The sequence below is a fragment of the Balearica regulorum genome, chromosome 2, assembly GCF_011004875.1.
Source record: "Balearica regulorum gibbericeps isolate bBalReg1 chromosome 2, bBalReg1.pri, whole genome shotgun sequence".
Classification (NCBI taxonomy): Eukaryota; Metazoa; Chordata; class Aves; order Gruiformes; family Gruidae; genus Balearica; species Balearica regulorum.
Window position 1 is genome coordinate 95,873,947 of NC_046185.1, and position 22,325 is coordinate 95,896,271.

The window sequence follows — 22,325 nt, forward strand, 5'->3', positions numbered from 1 at the left end:
CTGATAACATTAGCTGAAACCCGTAGTAAAGGATTCACATCTACAGGCAAGAGGCACTTCTAGGGATAAGTAGCATACATTTCTAGGAAGCACTGCTGAAAAAAAAGTGAAAGACTTAAGTTAAACTTCACAAAAGGTGCAATGACTTCCTAAGGAGGGTCTTAGCTTCTTAGCTACACACCAGAACTTACCTTAAGAATAAGATAACTTATTATAGAGAAGTACTGGAAGGTTCGCTGTTTCCCCCTATCCCCAGACGGCATCAAACTCAGATGCCCAAATGCTGCCAGCTGTTATTACAGCTGCTATTTATTGCAGTAAGCCCTATGCAAATGGCAGTATTTCAAATATTTTTCTTTCAGAATAAAAAACTATAGGTGATACACATTTGAGCATCAGAGAAGCAGAAACGCCCAACAGCTCCCGTGGAGTTTAGTGGTGTCTATTGCTAAATGTGCACCATCTCTGCCTGACTTTAAAAGGAACTGGGGACACACTTCAGATGGAAGGGTTCATTCTTCAGAGATAACCGTGTAATGGGACACTTCCCTCTGTCCTTGTCAAAACAGGAAGCGGAGGCTACAAAGCTCTGCTGAAGACAGCAACATAAACTACATCCAAACAGGCTCAGAGACTGGGAGTGAATGGCATAGGAGTGGCTGCTCTCTTCCCTCACCACCTGCAGGATAAGTACCTGCCTGGGAAATCTCCCTCACTGACATCAGGGCTCCTGTGCTTCCTCCCAGCCTCCAAACGTTCCTCCTAGGGGGGCTGTAAAACCCTCCTTGGTGGGCTGGGAGGGATGCAGGACAGCTTGTGCAGTGGCCTCTCCTCCCGGGAGCCTGGGTTTTCCCAGCGGGATCCTGCACCGCCTGGCAGAAGGAGAGGGGTGTTCCTCATCTCCTCTCTGGTAGTGAGCCCTCCTCTCCCTGTTTAATCAAACCAGCCCCATTGCTCTGGGAAAAGTGGATAAATGAATCAGCAGAACAAAAGTTTCCCAGGACACTGCCTTCCCTGCTCCTTATGGGATGATGCAGACCTCTTTAATTAAGGTAATGGGGTCCAGTATACCAAAAGGAGCGTGTTGAGTCCATGCTGTCACATTCACCCCCACTTCCAAATTCTGAGCATCTTCACAAATTGGAGAAAAAAAAAAGGGGGGGGGGGGTGAAACAGTTGCAAAAGCAACTTCTACACTCTTCCCTCCCACCCCCATAATATCTGTGCTCAAATCTCTTTAAAGATGCCTTTTTTTTCCTTCCAAAACCGGCTTTTAAATAGCCAGTATTACGGTGTTCCTTGACTACTGCAGTTAAAACAGCCATCTGTAACCTTGCTTTCACGTAAGTGAATACTCGGTGTAACCTCCACTTCTGAAAATAACATATTCTGTCTCGAATATTCTCAGCTGTGTCTCTGGGAAACTGAATACGAGCTTATTGCCAGATTCTGATTCTAATAAAGTTAATGGAAATTTTGCCAGTGACTTCAAATGGTCCAGATATTATTCTCGGGGCCAACTCCTCTGAAATTACCCCAGTTCAAACCCAGAGCAATTGCACTGATTTCAGCGGGGCTAGCCTGGAGTTACTCATCCAACCCGAGCAAGAGTCAGAGACCAGCATATGTGAGAGCTGCTTCTCGCTCGTCCTAACAGCCGTTAGTAGAGTGTTGGGTGGGTTTTTTTCTCTTTTATGAAAGGGCTGAAATCCGAGCTGCAACCTTAGACCTTTACTGTACGTTAGGTATGTTTGTTTGTTTGTTTTAGTAGCAGTGTGATTTGTTTCACAGTGCAGATTGGTGCTTCATCGACCGGAGCTGGTGGGGGGTACCTGTACCCGGCCATTTACCAGTGTTGCATGCTCAGTTGTGCAAGGTATTCCAGAAAAAAAAATCTGCAGGATGCTGTAACCCTTTACAATTAACTGTAAGGCTTTTACAGATTTAGAAGAGGTAGCGCTCCGCCTATTTTCAGGACAAATAACCTAAGGGCTGGGGACAGGAAGGGTGGCCGAAAACTTTCTTTTAAAAGGAAACAAGCCAGCAGAGACACAAGGCTTGAGGCGGCCACCGCCGCTGTTTTGCGGAGCGCCGCTCCAGCGCAAGAAACCGGTGACAACCGACGGGGCCGGCGCTTCTTAACCTGCTCCGCTGCCCACCCCCCGCCCGCCCCCGCGGGGCCGCGCTACCTGCGCCCTCGCCCGCTCCCCGCCCCGGAGGAGCGGCCGCCCGCCCCGCCGAGAGGCGGGCGCGCTGGTGATTTGCCTTCGCCGCCAGCAGCCCCGCTCCGGCCAGCCCGCGGGGACCGGGGCTGCAGCCGCAGGAGCCGCTCACTCGCTCGCTCCCTGGCAGGGGGAAAAGTTTGCTGCTCTTCCTTCTCCTCCTCTTTCTCCCCCCACACGCAGACCCCGCGGCCCGGCGCTGCGCCCCCGGGCAGGGGCATGGCGAACTGAGCGGCCGGGCCGGGGGCGGCCCCGCCGCACCTGAGCGGCGGCGGCGGCGGGCGGGGGCTTGCACCGCGGTCCCCGCGGGCCGCCATGCGCGGCGCTGGGGGCGAGCGCTGAGCCCCTCTGGCCTGGCTGCCCCCCGCCGGCCCGGGCGATAGCCGCCGCGGGGGGGGAGGGCTGGAGGGCGGCGGGGAGCCCCCGGGGAGAGGGGGAAGCGGGGACCTCGCCTGCCTCCGCCCGGCCGAGCGCCATGCCGCGGCGGCTGGCCTGGCTGTGCTGCTGCTGGGCGCTGCTGAGCGGCGCCTGCCGCCCCGCGGAGCCCGCGCTGCCCGTGGAGGGCGGGGAACCGCCACCCGCCGCCGCCTCGGGCTTCCTCTACCGGCGGCTGAAGTCGCACGAGAAGCGGGAGATGCAGCGGGAGATCCTCTCGGTGCTGGGGCTGCCCCACCGTCCCCGGCCGCTGCCGCGGGAACCGTCGGCCCCGCCGCCGGGGCGCCTGACGGCGGCGCCGCGCTTCATGCTGGACCTCTACCACGCCCTGGCCGAGGGCGCGGAGGGCAGCGCGGGCGCGGAGCGGAGCGGCCGCCCGCCGCCCCCGGCCCCGCCGCCTCTGCCCAGCTCGCAGGACAGCGCCTTCCTCAACGACGCCGACATGGTCATGAGCTTCGTCAACCTGGGTGAGTGCCGGGGTGCGCGGAGCCCAAGCACCCACCAGACATCCCGCGGACACCCGTGTCCCGCCGGGACCGCCGCCCGCGGGCTCTTTCCCTGGGGAGAGGGCGGCGGGGTCGGAGGTCTGCCGGACGGGACGCGCCTAGGGCTGCGCGGGGTTTGGCCGGGAGGGCGGTTCGCTTCGGTGAAGGGCAAAACCTCCCGTCCCTCTCGCAAATGGTAAAAAAAAACCCACAAAACAAACCAAAAAAAGCCCTAGAACGCAAACCCCGAGGGGGACAGGAAAGTAAAGGGGGTATTATTATTTTCTTTAGTAGTCTTTTTTGTCGTCGTTATGATGATAGCGGTCAGAGCCTGTCGTTCAGGATGAAACCCACCCTGCTCTCGTTCCTGGGAAGCGGAGTCGGTCGGGGCCGCGCTGGAGCGCAAGTCGCGTTCACTCCGTGCGAGGTCCAGCAGGGCACAGATGGCTCTGGGGCTGCAGCAAAGTGTCCCATGCCACTCCACGGTGTCCCCGACCTCTTTTTTTTTTTTTTTTTTTTTTTGAAGGATCTGAGCTAATGTATAGGATATACATTAGTCCTATAATGACTCTGTATAATATCACTCAGATATTCTGGTGATTGAGTCCAGGAACATGATAAAAATGTGTATCATGTAGAAATCTTGAAATAAGTTCTGTTAGACATCAGCCTGCTCTTCAAACAAATCATGCTGTCAGCATGTTACTGATGTGAAGGGCTCCGAGGTGGGAATTTCAGTGGGAAAGCCATTAGGCTTTTTACTTGAAGAAGCCCTGAATTCTAGACTGCAATTATAAGGAAACAGTGTAATTAGACTCAGCCTAATGCGGAGAATGAAAATATTTCAGTTGGCAAATTGCAGTTCCTTTTTTTAGGGAATTCCTGTGAAGCTCAAGTGTCGTAGCCGGTCGGCTGAAAACTGTCTTTTCACTAGTGCTTCCAGAGCTGCACACCAGAACGACGATACCTGTGAACAACTTGTCTTGTTAAAAAAAAACAACCCCAAACAACCAAATAGTTGCATGTTTCCTCATCTAGAGCAGTGGTACATCACTGCAGTGGGAAGCTACCAGCACTGGTAGGTGTGCTCAATAGCTTTGCACCACGGTATATATGTTTAGAACAATTTTAGCTCAAGTCCCTGAGGCTGTGAGATTATTTTTTTTTTTTTAACTGATGAAAGACCCACAGTGGGTCAGAAGTGCCCCCCTTGCGCTGCGGATGTTTGTTGAAGGATTTGTCTATGCTGAAATTGAGGTGACTGCAACTCCTGCAGGTACAGCTGAGCTGCCTGGGGTACGCAGCCCTCGCAGCAGTGCAGCGCCCCATGGGCCCCACGTCCCGCGGAGGGTAATACCTGTCAGGGTCTTAGCCTTCTTGTTCAAAATTAGCTCGGGGGTGCACAGGTGGTGCTGTCATCTCAGAGCTCTGATGCTTTTGATTGAGTCACCCCGAAACGATCCATCAATGAAGGCAGCGTGGTCTGTGTCTCGCTCAGACCCTGCGTTGTGGGAATACTGTACGGGTTTCGAGTCCAAAGGGCAGCTGCTTCTGTGCTCCCTTTTGCCGTGCTTCTCCCCTCCCAGCCTCCCCAAACCTCCCTGTCCTTTCAGCACACAGAGCTGCTGCCTCGGGGACTTTCAGGACCTGTACTTGGCGCTGCGAATTTGAGAAGCGCGGTGGCAGCTGTAGTTGTCTGTAAGCAATCCCCATAGCACATTTTATTTGAAGGATGCAGAGCAAGGTGTTTGCAAGGGGCTGGGAGGTTCCCAGAGGAGCTGATTTCAGGGAGAAATGTGAGCATGTGGTGTTCTAGAAGGTATTTAGCACCCTGCTAGATAAAGTACTGGCAGAGCAATATTAGACAGTAGACCTGAATGTATTTGTTTCTCTTGAAAATAAAAAAACCCCATTCATATGACTCAAATCAGTTCTGATAATTTGGGGATCTAGACACTTATGTAACAACAAGGAAAATTATTCATGTAATGTAGTAAAATACTGCGATTGAAATGCTAGTTATGAGTCTCAGGAAGTATGAATCAACTGCAGAAATTTCTCATCGACTTCCAAGTTCCGAGTCATAAACCATAATGTCATTTAACGTGATTGTTTGTTACCAGAAGGTTGGCAAATTGACGGGCTGAGACCGAACAGCTGTTCGGCTGTTTTCTGTAGCTCCTCTGACATGGCAGGGAATTTGGGGAGGTCTTTCACGTGTGTATGGACACTTGCTTTTCCACTAACCTATAATTTGTGCCAGAAAGCTAGAGGGAAGCCTAAGGTTGTATTGCAATATAGAAACCGAAGATGTGATGGGAGAAAGCCAGCCTGCGATCTCTCAAAGCGGCTTATCAGATGTAGTCTAGAAAATGCAGCAAAAGATGGTGGGATCGCAACAGAAAGACTTCCTGACCTCAAGGACACTGCCTATTCCAATGAAGCGTATGCCAAGCAACCCTGAAAACCCACAGCTGGAGTCTTCTTATAGGCAGACACTGCCAGAATTTTTTTATTTGGGGTTTTCTTCATGTGATCAGACCTATAATAACTTCTGCTTGGCTAAAATTGACTTCTGAAGAGCTTTGTCCATGTTCAACCTTAAAGACTTCCCTTTCCATTGCTGAAGGGGCAGCTACCAAAGAGATGTGAGGGGCACTTGCCATTCTCTCGGGATCAGGAGTGCACAGTATTATATGGTGATACCTGGCGCAGGTTGCCTTGAAGACGCGTGTGGGTGTGAAGTCAGTGCGGGTGGCTGCAGTGACCTGCCTTCAGGTGCTGATATTGCTTCTGCTCCAGCCCAGGCAAACATTTGGTGGTGCATCTCATTGTGCTGCAAAGCAGTCAGCTGTGTGGAGAAGTCTTGCTTTGTTCTGAAAGTTTGCAGGTGTTGATGTTCTTTTAAAAGATGTGCATTAAATTTTTCCAGCCCTGTAGCCCAAAAAGAGTCAGTAGCTTGTAGTCACTGCTGGTTTTTAAATGTCTGGTGCTCCAGCCCTTCCTGACCAACATACGTATTCCTCTGGTCTGGGGATAGAGCAGATGTGGTTTCTGTCTGGGGAAGGCTATGTTTCCATATGTGCTCAGGCTACAAGTCCTCCTTGTTGAGGTCTTGCAAAGCTGAGGGACTTTGGTGAGATCTTGGGTTATGGAGGCAGCATAGGCTTGTCCCAGGCTCAGAGGTGATGTCCTGAGAGACAGGGTTTGTGTGTTTGGTTTTTGGTTTTTTTTAAAGAAAAAGTGGAAGAAGGGGGGGAACAGAGGCGTGGAGGTTCTCCAGACACAGGGAGAAACATCAGTCTTCAAAGCGTAGAGTCTGAGATTTATCTTGCCTACCTAGTGATGTCTGCACTGGAATATGGACTTGCAAGGTGTTGGTGATAATTCCCAGAGCAGCCAACTGTAGGGGAACTTCAAGTGTCCAGGGTTTCTAGGAGATGCTTACCACTTTGTTTTATAAAGCACCTGGAGAGCAGTATCAGGGAGTAGAAAATAAGTGTTTGTTCCTATTACAAGTAAAACCACACATAAGATATAAACCAGTTCAGAGAATTTAGATAATAAATTTCATTTGTCAGGTTAGATACCAAAAAATAATTTGATGGAAAATATCATCTACCCTCAGTAAACCTGGTCCCTATTTTGGGAAGATTATCCTAGAAGTGTCGATTTCAGGCATTTTCACTGGGATGAGGCACCCGAAAAGCGCCTATTTCTTTCCATTTCCTACGTAGGAAGTCTTGATATCTCATGCAGATGGAAACATTTTGGCTTTAGATCTCTCCCTTTGGGATTTATCAGACCAAGCAGGGTGCTGAACTTCTGTGCCAAGGGAACGGCTGTAGAGCGGGGTTGTGGTGCGGGGGGTTGTGGGCCAAGAGGTGTCCTCGTGAAACTTTTCAGCTCTTCTTTAGGAACATCCTTGATATAAATGTAGCACTGGCATGTCTTGACACAGCAGCTGTTGGGAAAATAACATCTATTATGTTTCCTATTTCACTAATGTACCTTCCTCTTGGCACCAGATAGGGTTATCTCCTCTTTCTCCTCCCAAAAGAGCCCGGGGCTGGTGCGGTGATCCCTCTTTGAGGCAGCGACGCTGGATCGGCAGCTCGATGCAGGCAAGCATCCCTGTGTTTTGCTGCCAAGGCTGTTTTAGCGAGAGAAGTATTGAGTTCCTCGCAACAACCCCTTCTTCCTCAGTGCAGGGAGATGAGGAGAGAAGGGTCACCGCTCAACCCAAACTGCAGACTAGGGTGGGGGCTGTGGCAGATCTAAAGTCTCCCCGGTCTCCTCTGGCTCGTTAGTGCTGATGTGAAGGGGAGCTGCTCTCCAGCCCCTGTTTCACTGGCTAATGTCTTCAAAAAGAATAGTGTGTGCCATGCGTAGCAGGAGAAATAAGGATCTCAAAGACTTTGCTACTTTAACTGTGGTCAGAATTATTCTCTGTATAATGAAAGGTGCTGTGGAGCAATCCTGCATCAAAATGGGGATGAAACTTATCTGGTCCTCACCCATGCCTTTCTATCCTGGCGTCCCTACCGAGGGAAAAAAGCCACGTGCTTCCCACAAGAAAAACCAAGGAATCCAATGGCAGGCTTTGCGGGTTTCTGCTATGACCCAAATCTGGGGCTGTTGACAGCTGAATAGCTGTGCAGGAAAAGTCTGAACCCATCAAACCCTCTGGGGACAAGGACCATAAAAAGTGTGCTTTTGGGTTGTGGTGCCTGGTTATCCACAGTAATGTGTCTTTTTGTAGCAGGCTAACAGCATGGATTCACTGTACCTCTGTACTTTTGGAGAAAGGGTTTTCCCCTTTCAGTCACAAGACCTGCGGGTCTCGGGAGGACTTCAGGCAAAAGGATGAGGGGAAACCCAGCTGTTCGCCAGGCAGCCCTGAAGCTCTTTCACGTGATTGGAGTTCGGACCGTGGTGAAAAACCTCTTTTATCTTTGAATCCCAAAACCCCAGGCAATCCCCATCTTCCCTGCAACACTTCAAGTATCTGCCAGGGCAAGGGAGCCGCTCGGAGGTCAGTGCAGGGCTCGTTGTACAAATGCTCTCTCTCCCCTTGCCTATAAAGCAGCAACTTATGGATGTGATGTCTTCCAAACAGGCTTTTCATCTGTTTGGCAGCCGTCACCTAGCAGATTTCCTTCTAGGAATGATCTTGCACAAATCCATGGCAAGCACTTAAGCGCAAGCAATATGCCTTCGCTCCGCATGGCTTTTCACAGGAGGGAAGCAACGCTCCGGCATCCCCGCATGCATTTCTAAAGCAGGTGAATTTTTTCATCTGAAGGATTTGATCAGCCCACCTGTCTTTTTCCTGGTATCATGCTTGGTATCAGGGGATATGAAATTAGGCAACGAAGATGTATCAGGGACATTGCGTGATTATATTGACGGGACCGTACCATTCATACTGTCATCCCATCTGTTTATACTCTTGGCCACATGTTGTAAAGGTCAAGACATCTACTCACAGGGAATAACTGGAGTGTGTGATGCTGCAGATCTGGCTGTGCTGCCAGCTGGCTGTGTACAGCCTCGCGGTCTCAGCGTGCGAGCAGCGTCCCCCACGTGTGTCCAGAGCAGGCCAGTATTAGAAATCATGAAGCTGACGATGGGAGTGAGTTTGCTGACTTCTGCCAAGCCTTGTATACCGGGCTTCGATGCCAAGACAGATCCCAAGTGTCGGAGAGCAGCCTTACATTTGCTGTTTAACTGATGCAGCTCAAGGTCCTCGTTTATGTCATCTCCTTGAACTGGTCGATGCTTGCGAGCTGCCTGCTAGCGCATAGCTGACTGACAGCGCCATTACAGAAATGGCAAATGGTCCGCTTGTGGTCCTTCGATTGCTCTCTGCCTGGCCTTGCTTTTAGAAGTCAGCAGCTCCTCCAGACTGTGAATTGGAGGGACTTAGAGTCATCCTTCTGCTGTTGGCCAGAAGCCCTGGAAGACGCGTGGCTCCTGGAGAAGCTGCTGTTCAAAATGTGCACTGTTGAAACGAGTGGAGGGTCGCTTTTGTGTAAGTGGTTTATCCAGGTCTAAGTGTTATCTGGACTAAGCTGCTGGAATGACACCGTGTGGCATTAGCAGGACTATTCTCTGTCTTGCGAAAGCTTTTGAGAGCTTGAAAATCTACACTGTCTTAAATTTGGGTAAAATCTTGAAGTCTTTCTTACAACAACAGAAAGTGATTGTGATTGGAAAAGGTTAGTGTTGCCAAAGCAATCTTGATTGATTTGAGTCAAATTTTGTATGTCTAAATAACTAAAAAGTTGCATTTTGAAATGCAAACCCAGGTGTGGAGTTGGTTTGTTTGGTGTTCTTGTTTTGGTTTTTGGGGTCTTTTTATATATGAAAGCAGCCTTCTTAGTTCTTTTCCTCAAAGTTGAAATCAAACTGCTGCTTATAAAAAAGGTTTTCTTTTGGCAATTTTCTTCCATCTGAACATGGCTTCATCAGAAAATCCTTTGGGCAGCTCTGTTGTGGATGTTTTGTGCTGAGCTCCAGCCAGGACTTCTTGCCCCAGGCTTGTGCCTCTGCCGAGGACCTGTGAGTCCTCGCGGGGTGTAGCCTGGCGCATCACGGCAGTGATGTGCTCTCTCATAGCTTTAAATATAAACTTCTAAGTGGTATTTGTGACTTAGGGGGAAAGAAGGTGGTGGTTAGACTTTCCATGGCGTGGAGGCATGATTCTTTTTAAGTCATCTTGCCTCATTGCTAACTTGGGGGGGGTTAGAGGAAGGTATGAGTTACTCAGGACATAAACAGTCCCATCGTGTGTTTCTGCTGTATCCCAGCAGATGCACAGTAATGCTTTTAAGTACAGTCCATCTACTAATCGTTTAGTATTTCTGTTTGACCATTTTTATAGCAATGTGAAACAGAGAGCAAACAGTATCACCTGAATGGAAGAAAGGCTCGTGGGAGAGATTCTCATTTGTTTTAGCAGGCATCAGATCCCATAGCCTGGGTGAGAGAGGCTGAGGACCAGAAAATCTTTCTCCAGGCACCTGATTCTCAGAGGGTGGTGGTGGGTTATACCTAGGTTCCCTGTTTGATGGGGCAGTGGTTTTAAATGGAAAGAAGGTAGGTTTAGATTGGATGTAAGGAAGAATTTTTTTTACGATGAGGGTGGTGAGGCACTGGAACAGGTTGCCCAGAGAGGTTGTGGATGCCCCCTCCCTGGAAGTGTTGAAGGCCAGGTTGGATGGGGCTTTGGGCAACCTGGTCTAGTGGAGGGTGTCCCTGCCCATGGCAGGGGGGATTGGACTGGATGGTCTTTGAAGGTCCCTTCCAACCCAAACCATCTGTGATTCCAAGTGTGGAGAGGGCATTTTGGACTGGGATTCTCCAGCCGTGATAGGCTGAGAGGATGTGCGTGAGAACTGGTCACCGGGTTCGTTCTTTCCACCTTTTTTCCAGTCGTGGCTGGCGGAGGATGAGGAGTGGTGCCTCCTGCGTGGCTCCAGCGCTTGCAGCCGGGGTGGCCGGTGCCGGCATCCCGAAGAGACGCCCGTTCCCCAGGGAGCCCTGCAGCCCCATGCTTTGCACCCGGGGTAGGTTCCCAAGGCAGTGGCTTTGGCAAGGGCACAGGGCTGCAGCTGCTGCAGGGCTCTTGCAGGAGGAAAAAAAGCTTAATTAAAGAAACTGAGCCCCTGTGGGACTGCAGGGGTGTTTAATACATCATACTAGACTTTGATTGATAAAACCTGCTATGGATCGGGCCGGTATTTCCTGAACTTTCAGTTACTTTGGCTCCCGTGCTAAGAAACAGGGATGGTGGATATTTGGGGTGGTTTGGTTTTGTTTTTTTTCTTCTGGGGCAGGAGATATTTTTTGTTTTGTTGTTAAGGGCATAAAGATTTTGACAGCACTGCCTGCAGCTCTTTTTATTTTACGTTGCAGTGTTCATCATAGCACAATGACAGAATTGAATCAGTGGTAGCAACAGTGGGAATTTTTGGCAAAAAAGGATAATGTAGACAGAGTCGAAGTGTTCTGCTAACGAAAACAGTAGCTGTATTTTCAGAGAGCTAGACATGACTGTTTTGATCCAATGTGGTGTTAATCACAAGAATACATAACTGCTTTCCTATGAACTTTCCCCTTAAAAATATCCAATGATATCACCTGATGTTTTGCACGAATGCTCAGTATAACCAGAATTTAGAACAGCTGGCTCCATATAAACTTGGAATATTCATAGGTCAAATATTAGTGTATAAATAAAAACATTTTGAAAATGAAAACAGAAGCACAGTATTTGAAATATACTCAGCGTGCAGATGTACTTCATGGCTTGAATAGCTTTACAAATTAATCAAGACAGTGTTAACACTTGTTCCGAAGAAGTCAAATTTCCCGATAATAAATGAGAAAGTGTTTTTCAAACAGTATTTCAAAGATGTGTTATTCCACGTATTTTAATGGTCATTTGCAGTATGAAAGATGTATGAGTTGGCTATTTGAAGCCCCCTTCTAAATAAGATGGATTTGATCAAACCAAAATCTTACTGGTGGCAAATGAAGAGCCACAATTTCTTTTATCCGTAATTTTATTCTGTAAAATATACTGTATTTTAAGTGCGCACACTAGTGTTCATGGTGAGGTGTACTACTGCATGCAGGTGCAGATGCAGTATTCTTATCTTGTCATTGACTGCGTTGCATTCACGTGGCGCGTACGGTCAAGGTATTAGACGCTCTGTTTGTACAAGGGCTAAGGGGTGACATCATGTCTATTGAAGCACAGGCGTTTAGCTCCACACCAGGCAACAAGGAGCGTTTAAAAAATGAGCACAGATTAGAGTTTGCGGGCAGGTTGTGATAGTTGCACCCGTAAGCCAAGAGCTGTTGGAGGGAGGAAAGGGTCTGTAGTTTTGGTGTGAAATAGAGGTGCCTTCTTGCGTCCTTGTGTCTCCTGGGCTTTCCAGACCATTTGAGAGAGAAATCTGGGAGAGTAAAGCTGTAAGCAATCAATCTTGGTCCTCCTACAAGGAATAAAATTGTCCAAATGACTTAGAAAAAATGTTGAACGGTAACAAGCACATACAAGGCGCGAAAGATATGTCTGCCTCTGGCTTTGTAAACTCTGTCATAAAAGTTGTTTGGACATGAACACTTACTGCAGCCTAACTTCTGTATTTTTCAAACTGTGTTAAAAGTATCTGGAATAAGGCTCTGTAACGGGGAACAAGGAAATGGTCAGAGCTTTAATTTCTCACGTTGCAGAGGGGCAAGCTCCCTCTGGCTGAATCCAGGCGAGCAGAGGTCGAAGCGGCAGTCTTTCATCGCCAGATGCGCTGCAGGAACAAAGGAGGAAGCGTTTTCTCTGTCACTTACCGTGGGTTTCCCATTCACGTTTCTTCTCTTCTTATGCCCACGCTGGTGGCGTGGTCCAGCTCAGCCGTTACGAACACAATTCTTGGTGTGGGCAGAGGCCGTAAAAGCTTTTAATACACTTGTGTCGTCTTCATGATGCCAAGCCCGGTTCCTCAACACGTTTGCGTGCAAGCAGTGAGAGGCTTCTCCACAAACCTGGTCCTGACCTTTCTTGCCTTATCAGGCTTGGACGCAGGGCCCTGTTCTGCAGAGGGGTTGTGTGCGCATACCGTCGTGCACCCATTCCTTGCTGGTCTGTGGAGCACTGGGGATCAAAACTGTCTTGGGCATCTCTCTAGCGGTCAGCAAGGGATGCTCAGCAGAGAGATACAAAGCCAGGCTTTTAAAATACCAAAAGAAGTAGAAAATCCTGAATCACAGTTACATACCTAAGGGAGGGAAGACATGCACTTATTTTTAAGTATCAACTTTATGATGAACTGGTGGGATCAATTTGGTAGTGGTCCTGGTTATTAAATCTGCTTTTCTCACTGCAGTGCGCATCTAGGCTATGCACAATTTTGGTGCAAAATAGAAGGAGCATAATTCTAAAATTTAAGCCTGGTATGAAATTGGTATTTGAATTTCTACACAAAGATTTGATACACAAGTACAGAATCCAGGTGCTTGACTTAAACAATGAAGCTTGGAGAAGAAATCCTTCATTTTAGAAAAGCAGCAGTCTCACTTGCCCACAAACCGTCACCCTGAGACTGCATTTCAAGCGTGCAGACCCTTTTGCTTAATTATTGTAACATCAAACGTCTTCGACATGAAAGGGACCAAGCAGTGGCTATGCAAGATAATGACTTGTTTATAAAAATAATTTAAACAGCATATGAAAAGGATAAACATGCATGTCCTGCCAAAATTCACTGTATGTTCTGCAGGCTTTGGTGATTGTGAATCTCTTGGCTTGCCCTTTCAATTTCTTTTTTTTTTTTTCCCCACAAAGGAAAAAAGGCAGAAGGGGAAGGGAGCAAAGAAAAAAGGGAGATGTAAAAAAAAAAGGTTCTCATAATTAAGGAAGTTCCAACTTACTATGCTATGGAAGATAGCTGGAGAGAAAATACCACTGTTTAACACGCTACAAGGAGATTTTCACTTTGAGATGCCTGTGTCTTGTCTCTTGCATGTGATAGTTTTTACACTTTAATGATTGTAGCAGCCATCATGTCCAAAAATGTTCCATTCTGCAGGATATGTAATGCTTGTTACTTTCTAGACAGTGTAAGGATAGTGCTCTGTCTCTTATCTGGGACCTCAAAACACTTCATAAGCATTGAAGTCTCACAACGTGCTCTGATGAACATAAATTGCTACTATACTCATTTTCCAAATGGCTAAGCCAAGGCTCTGAGAGTGCGACTGGACGGCGGCTGTGATGAGGTCCCTGAAATTCTTGCTTCCACTCCTGTGATTTAACTGTGAAACCGTGCGCCGCATTATCCTGGCAGGTGCCCAAGCGGCTTGTGGAGTTGGTGGAACAGTAGGGTCTTATTCAGTGAAACCCATCCTTCTTCAGGTTGCAGCATAGGTCAGCTGGAGACCACAACTTCTCACCTGACTTAGACTTTAGTCCTTCTCGCTTGTGAACCTTGCTCATTGGTGTTGCACAATCTGTGCCTTCTGCAACCACGCGCTGTTAGGGACACAGGTCCTCAGGCGTGCTTGCAAACAGCTCAACATCAGTAACACCTCCCATCTCCATGGGTGCTACCTGCACACAAATATTCACCAGACATCCATTTGTATGTATAGTATAAGGTATGTACTGTTTGCCCTAAGCGATGGCTTTTGCAAGACAATAGCTCTTCCTTTTGGGTCTCTGACCGAACGGTGTAGGAGACACCTGGGTGCCATCAGTGGTAGCTTGAGCGCATGGACAGGCTCTGGTTTTACGCGTGTGTTTGAATTGCAGCTCTCGTACATGGGCGTAAGCTGGCATCTGTGAGGAGCTGAATAAGAAAAATGAAAGCGGTCGCAGGGTAGCACATTTTTCACTTGAAACTGTTGGAGAGCATAGTAAAGGTTTGTTAGACTTTTGGTAACCTCCGTGGTAATGTCTATGTTGCAGGGTGGTAATGTCTTTTGGTGATGTCCATGCTGCAGGGAAGCTAATAGCAGATGTTCTTCTGAGTGAAGTTAACTGATAGTTTTGTTGAGAAACTCTGAATAAAAATGCAGTGTAATGGCTGAAGTCAGTATAATGACTCCTTTATGTTTCAGGAGCTATTGGGATTAGGTCTGCCTGATACTTTTGCTATCGCTGGTCTCAGTAAAAAAAAGTTTATGGGGTCCCAAAACAGTCTGTTGCTTCTGGCAGCCGGAGAGTTGGCAGCTTGGACTCACTGAGCCTTGAAGAGATAGTTCATTAATTCATGGCACTTTCCAGAATAAACATGGCAAACCTCCTCTGAAATAACAGACGGTAAATCCTCCTTGTCACTCAAGACTGCACATTTGTCTTCAGAAAGGGGCCGTGAAAGAAGCTGTCCATCTCCTAATGAATGAGAAAATAAATAGAAGATGAATTGTGTATTGTGTCATACTTGACATGGCGAAGCTTCGCGGTGGAATAACATCAAACCTTTCTTCCCGTCTTATCCCTGTTAAATGTGGACCTAAACCAAGCAACACCCACCGGGCGGGCTATCGGGTGGCATAAACTGTCATAGCTCTCTGACAGGGATCCCTGGTGGGAACGACGGTCTTTTTCACTCCTGATTTGACTCTTTTTTTTTTTGGAGGGGGGAGGTAGATTTCAGCATCTCTCGGCTTTGGGCCCTCAGGGAGGGGACTCTCTGGTTTCTCTGTGCTGTGAGACTCGTGAAGGTTGTTACAAGCCGGGGTTGCTGGGAGCGTGCAGATGTTTTGTGCAGCTTGTTATTTTCTATGTTGGAGGCTATGAGTCAGATTACTGTTACCAAAATGTTTATGTGAAATCATTTCTGAGTCATATATTTGCATCATATACAACCTGTCTGACAATCAAAACATTCAGTGCTCAGCTAATGATTATACTAAGTTTTCCAACACTCTGCTCCAACATAACATAATTACATGGCAAAGTGCAATACATTACTTTGACAGGGTTCTTCTTGTGATGTCAGAACATCGTTGTCGCTATTATTTGAAATTATCAGAGAAATACGGACTTTGTTGCATCAAACAAAGTTAAAAATAGTGAGAAGCGGTCCCTCAGAAATGCAGCGCCCTGGAAATGGGCTTTTTTGGTCCCCAAGAAAATGTGTATTTCAAGAAGTGGCATAGTGCTTTTAACCTTGTTCTGTCCAGAGAGGTGCCTGATCAGGATTTATTGGTGAATTAACAGACAGTTGTGGATATTTGCATGGAGAAATTGTTTGAATACTGGGATGCGGTAGCTGCCCAGGAGCCTGTTTGGTAGTTTCTGTATAATACGGTTTATAAGATGGAACTGGAGTATTTTTAGCAGCATGGAAGACATAAACAGTCTGTAAACTTAATGCATGCTGTGTTTATCTGTTGTGTGAGTTCTAGCATAAATAGGGGTCGCTTACAAAAAATTTCTGAATAATTAGGGCAAACTTTTAAAACTGTATTTACCTTCAAGTGTGTGAGATCTAGGGCAAGAGTGTTTGCTGCTATGTCCTGGCGAAATCAGTAACTCCTCTTTAATTGCTTATGGGATAGGGGAAAACCAAAGCACCTCCCAACTCTGTGCTAAGGAAACGGTCAAGGAGTTGAAAAGCATTAGGGCCATAGGGCTGCTCTTTTATTTGTTTTTAAATAACTGTCTGTGAAAAAGCATGTAGATATTGAAATGGAAAATGATTTTAGGGCTGACTTATCTGAATTTGATTTACAGCCTTCTGGCTTTGAGAGCTCGGTTACAAGCGTGAAGGGCACTGGCGGGTCCCTTTCAGTATAAAATATCATTGCGTTTCATCGCTCTTAGTGAACTGACGGAGTGCAAAGTGCAGGATGGATCACAGTGACATTCTTTACGTTCCTAGTGAAAAAAGTACGGACGATACAGTAGTGGACTTTTGTGGCTGCAAGTGTCTGAACTGTGCTTAGCAATTAGGGAGCCCGTGTTTGGAGCAGTAAAAGCATCCCCGTGCAGTATTAGCGAGCATCATCTTTGCTTACGTGCTCTCCTTGGCCAGCGTCAGTGGCAAATACATAATTGGACTATGAGGACCAATATATTGTGAAGTGTAGTGGAAAATGCCAAAAAAAAATTCAGTTGGATGAAGTCCATTTGTCCTGTGCAAATTTCTAGCCCTGTAAACAAACACAGCTGCTGAGCGTAGAATCAGTGCTCAGAGTGGTTAAAAACAGTGATGCATTGCTAGTGAGATCACGGCAGAAAAAATATGTAACATATGAGGCTGCAGTAAGGATCAAAACTATCCTCAGCTCTGATTAATTGTTTCTGTTTATATATTTTCATCTATTTATGATGCCATAGGGTAACTAGAATGTAAAGATGGCTTTTTAATTGCCAGACCATTCAGCTGAGACAGTCAGAGTATTAAAGTATTGATGAGCCAGCTGTTACACACTTTTGCAAAAGGGTCTGAATCGGTGACTGAAGGCTTAATGAATGTATATGTACGTATTTTATATTTCTCTTTTTCATACCATTATGTCATCAGTTTGGTCATCTGAGCTTTGTTGTTATTTGTTATAAAGGATATTATATATATTATATATATTATATATGTTGTTATTTGTTATATGAAGGATCCATGCAGGTAGGTTTGCCTGTCATTTTGTCTTTATTAAAATGTCTTCAGAACTACTGCAATACTGAAAAAGGGACATGAGGCTTCAAACTTTAGAAACTTCGGGGCCAAGCCTGCTAGGTCATTGGCAAAGGAGCAGCACTTACACTGTAATTTGTCTTGTGGCCCAGTTATTATATATTTTGACATTCCTAGGCTGACTAATTGCTCTTGGGGGAAAAAAAAAAAGTAAAGAACGGTCTTGCTTACTGTAGTAGAAAAGACAGCCTCCAACCTCCTCTGTCCATTGCATCAATTACTCAGTGACTGCTGCACGGTCATTCTCAGATCTAGCAGAGTAGGGTTCCTATGGCTTGCCCCAATGCAATTAAGTCATGAGCTTGACATCATATTGTACATCCCCTATCCTAACATTACAGAGATTTCTTTTTCCTCCTTGGCTTGGGAAAAGAGAAGGCTAAAGGAGCTAGATAGTTCAGGTGGAAAGTAATGGAGAGTGGATGAGATGGAATATACATCACCAAGTATGATTCATCATCAAGGGAGGAGTTGTTAGGGAATCCTCCAGTGCATCGCACTGGTATGTACGTTATGTGTCAAGGATGGCTGAGTTAACAAGGTCTACGTGCTCCATGGAAGGGTTCACTTTTCACAAAGCTGTGGTGGTACCCATGAAGGCCTTTTGTCAGGCGATTTGCCCGGTCCTTGGCCAGCTTGCTTGCGTGTGTGTTGCTGGGAGGCTGTGAAGATGAGCAGAAGTTTTGGCTCCTCCGGGGTTCGTTTTGGGCTCTGCAGTTTGCAGGGCAGGTCTCTGTGAGCTCCTGGCTTTCCACCGCTTGTCCTGTCCCAGGGGCCTCGACAAGCTGCCTAGAAGCCCCAAGAGTGGCAGGTTATCTCCTTCTGCAAATCTGTATCAGCTTTGTAACATTAAAATCTTCTGCGAGATAGGCTTTTTCTTTTGAACGGCTCCGGTTTGAAAGTTTCGGACATTTCATAGCCACCTAGGGCACTCCACACTCTGCTCTGGCACGTGGTGGTGCCGCCCTCTTCAGAAGCCTCCTAGGGCTCGAGAAATAATTGGACATTCATATTGCTGTGTACTGGGCTGTGCTATCGTGAATTTTGTCGTGTCTGCAGAACACAACCAGAGCCCATCAGTGGCTCGGATTTTGGAAACTCCTTGCTGCTACCCCTACTCAACTATACGCTGGCATGGAGAGTTTAATTCTCAAACTGTCAGTCTGGCACTTTCCATAAACACTAAATTGACTCAGAGTGACTAGGTCTAGTGCTATAAAACATACTGTTCAGGTCTTATTGCCAAGAAAAAATAAAATTACCTGTAAATAGCAGACTTACAGCGTAGGGGCTTATTTCTGTGCTTATGCTTTTTACATTTCCATTTTTGCACCAGCTTGGCAAGAAGTGAACTTAAATGTCAAAACTATTTTTATGTAAATATATGCATTATTGAATCTCTTACTCATAAAGCAAATACTACTTTAAACCCACACAAAACAGCTGAAGCTATATATATTTTCTCACTACTGAATTTGGCTTTTAATAACTTGGAGTGGACTGTCCAAAATAAAGTTAGGAATCAAGGGCACTTTATTTTCCAGCTAGCAACGTATGTATTCTTGGCTTTGGACTGTACCAGTTTGAGGTGGAAGAAAACTTGGATTTGTACTACAGGTCCTCTCAGTAATTAGAGAGAGAGATATATCATGATTAAATGAACACTTTATTTTTAAATTAGCAAACTTTTCTAAAATTCTACAAAGCTACAGAAGAATATGAAGGACTATTAAGAAACCTTGAAGGCTTTGATATCAAACAGTGGCTTTCTGATGTGTTTCTCCTGCTGACAGTACAGCCTCATGCCAGAGGCAGCAGTTACTTAGAGAAAAGGTTGTAGTCTGCAAAGTCCCATAGATTTCACTGATGCTATTTGAGGAGCAAGGACTTGCAGGCAAAACCTGCAAATACAAACAAAACCAAACCCGAGGTTAGAGATTGCCTACCAAGCCCAGGTTGTAATGGCCTGGAACAAGACGCTCGCCGTCCTTCCTGGGACTCGTGGCTTTTTCTCCATGTCACCCGTTTTCTTGTCCCACCACCCTCCAGCCTGTGGGAGGTTACCTGAGGTCAGTATCAGTTCCCAAAGATACGGAGGCAAGAGTCACTCCAGAATTTCATGCAGACAAGACCTTGTTCCTGAATAAAAAAAAAAAAACATTGCTGATGCTCTGCCGTGGTCTCCTGGTGGGATTCACCTTATTGCTGCCCCATCGCTACCTGCCACGCGCTCGGTGTCCGAGCTGCCGTAGCGGCGTTGTCCATTGGTTTTGCCATGTCCCCTGCTGCAGGCAGGGCTCCCCCGAGCGCCTGGGTATGTTCAGGCTTACTGGGAGGCAGAGAAGCACGGTAGAGGAAGAGGGGAATCCTCAGCAGAATCACACGCGATCTGCCAACTCGGATTTCAGTTCAAGATTTTAAGTCAATTATCCAGCAATTCAGACCATCTTTGGCTGGCTTGCAGAGTATTTGCCTGTCGCTATGTGTGGTATGGAGGGTGCACATCGCTACTTCTGCTCTTTCTGGTTGAATAAACCCAACCTGTACTCAAGCAGGAAAAAAAATACCAGAGTGCTTGTTGAAGCAGATGGTTTGTGAAAGCTGCCTTAGTTATCTGAGGCTGAAGTTAATGTGAAGCACAACTGGGGAAAACCCCTGGAAAAAAACCAAATCTTAAAATGTTGGATACAATCACAAGCAGAATTTGGAAGATCCCGCCAGTGTCAGAGCAAATGCTGCAGTTGGTGACGGGTGGGTCGCGTCCAGCCGATCACTTGGGCTGGCTGCGCACACCTGGCTTCATGGGCACAGAGGAGAGGGGAGACCCTGGGGGCAGGAGGAATGGACCGGGCTAGGGAGAGGGGTACGTGTGCGGGTTCTGGCTCTTGCCCGTGCAGGCAAGTGAATTTGAAGGATGGTGCCTAAGAGATTCTAGCTTTTGATTATTTTACCTCTTATTCCATCTTTCCTAGTTTGCATGATTCAGACCTGTGTAAACACTAGTAACAGCGCCTCGTTGCTGTGAGCGCGGAGCTGCGTGCAAGAGGCAAGGCTCAGAGGGGCAAGAGGTTTACCATATTTATTAGACCAACTGACAGAGCTGAGGGAACAGGCACGCTCTCTGTCCTAAAAGCCTTTTTGTGCATGAGATCCCCGCAGCATCCCTGGGTAGCTGCCAGAGCGAGGGGTGAGCCAGCTCTGCCCAGACATGCCCAGGAGGGAAGTCTGAGGAGATGATGCTGTTCTGCTTTTCTTGCGATGTCCTCTTCAAGGAAACGTGATTGTAATGTTCTTTATTCTTTCTCGTTAAACATGGTGTGTGTGTTAAAAGGCTGCTGAGAGTAGGCTGCTCCGGTTTGTCTTTAAATGTAAGCCTTAAGGAAAAACTGAAACAACAGATGAAGAAAATGGTTGTGGTTTAGCTTACGCCATAAACGCTGTTCTCCTTTTCAAATACATTTTTTGAAGGTGAGGGGAACCCAATTACAATTGAGTTTAAAGCAAGCAGACTTTCCTGTGTTTGACTGAGACGCGTGATTCATCTTGACTGGCTTTTTCTTCATTTTTAAGTTGTTCTGCTTCTGCCGCATTCATTCCCTGAGTTTATTTTATTAACCTTGCCACCTGAATAAATGAAGCACGTGTTGTCGTGTGGTGTTCCCTTAATTATGTACCTCCCTGTCGCAGTTGGGACATCTGTATTTTCACCTGCTTCTCTGTATAGCCAGGGGAGAATTGATCTTGCAGATTTTTTTCCAGCCTTTGAAAACTTTTTTTGGGTATTGTGCAGATTATGTGAATACACTTAAATGTCCTGTTTTTCCATTGCTTTGGCATTTCTGTGTGTGCTTGGAGTGCAGAGGTAGTAGGCTGAAGTACAAACGTTGGTGCTTGCATTAGCAGTGGTGGTGCACACAAAAAGTCCAAATCCGAGCAAGAAAGGTAAATTGACCTTGGGACTAGCAAGGACCCTCAGGGCCATTGCAGACAACGAAGTTGTAGGCATTTTGTCCAGTGAGCTCCACAGAAATCCTACCCAGTTTTCCCCCATGTCTCACAGGGCTCCTGCTAGCTGCCCTGGAAAAAAATTAAGAGCAAATAAGTGAAATACCAGTGCCTACAGCTGTAAGCTGCCAGGGGAGATGTGCCTGGGAGCAGGAGAGATGAGCAGTGTCACTGGTGTGGTGGGTGCTCAGAGCAGTGCAGCAGCTGTTCGGTGATGTTCCCAGGTGGGACGTGGACTGTCCTCAGAGGGAGGAGAAAATACCTCATACACAAACTCTTCCTGTTACTTTGATTTGAGGAAAATTTCCTTGTTGGTGTTAGCCTTTGCAGGTATTACCTTTGCATGTGAGAGGTTGTCGGTAACTCAGATTGGGTCACAGCAGGCTCTAGCACCACGACAGGCACTGAGGCTCTTTCCGCAGCTGGGGTCAATCTCTGATGCTTCACAATACGACAGAAAAAAAGAAAAAAAAAAAGGCTCAGGCTGTTGATGTAAGTCATGAAACGTGGGACTAATATGGTATAACTGTGGACCAAATGAACAGGGGAAAACGATGATTGCCTCCCACTTCATTGCACACTGGTGGTACTGACAAATTTGACATCTCTGGCCTCATTTCCCAAGTTTCACGTTCCTGTTTCAGGAGCTTCAGGAGCAGTGGTTACATAGGACAAAGCACACCCCCAGTTTTTCATGTGGATGTGTATATGCTATCTGCTGTGCTCACGCTCTCTTCCCCTCCTGCTCAACACTGTCAGCTTTCTCTTAGGAAAAGGTAATACTTTTAATGAGAATATGTTGGAGGTAGCTTGTGAGAGATGTAAGATGCAGGTACTGTGTATTGGCTGTGGGGGAAGGATCTGCTTCTGTTCAAATTTGGCTTTTTGTTCTGACTCATGACATCTATGCTGGTATAATAAAATGTGCATTAGTCTTTGGAGAAGCAGTGACTGGATGTTACTGCTCAGTG

General features: G+C 46.9%; 1 protein-coding gene across 1 annotated transcript in view; it reads left to right on the forward strand.

Moving 5' to 3' along the window:
• The first annotated feature begins 2,151 nt into the window (after nucleotides 1–2,151).
• BMP6 (bone morphogenetic protein 6) overlaps nucleotides 2,152–22,325 on the forward strand; it is a 94,699-nt gene continuing 74,525 nt past the window's right edge. The window contains exon 1 of the mRNA XM_075744991.1: nucleotides 2,152–3,124. Coding sequence (XP_075601106.1) covers nucleotides 2,698–3,124 — 427 coding nt within the window. The 5' untranslated portion in view covers nucleotides 2,152–2,697. The remainder of the gene's footprint in view (nucleotides 3,125–22,325) is intronic.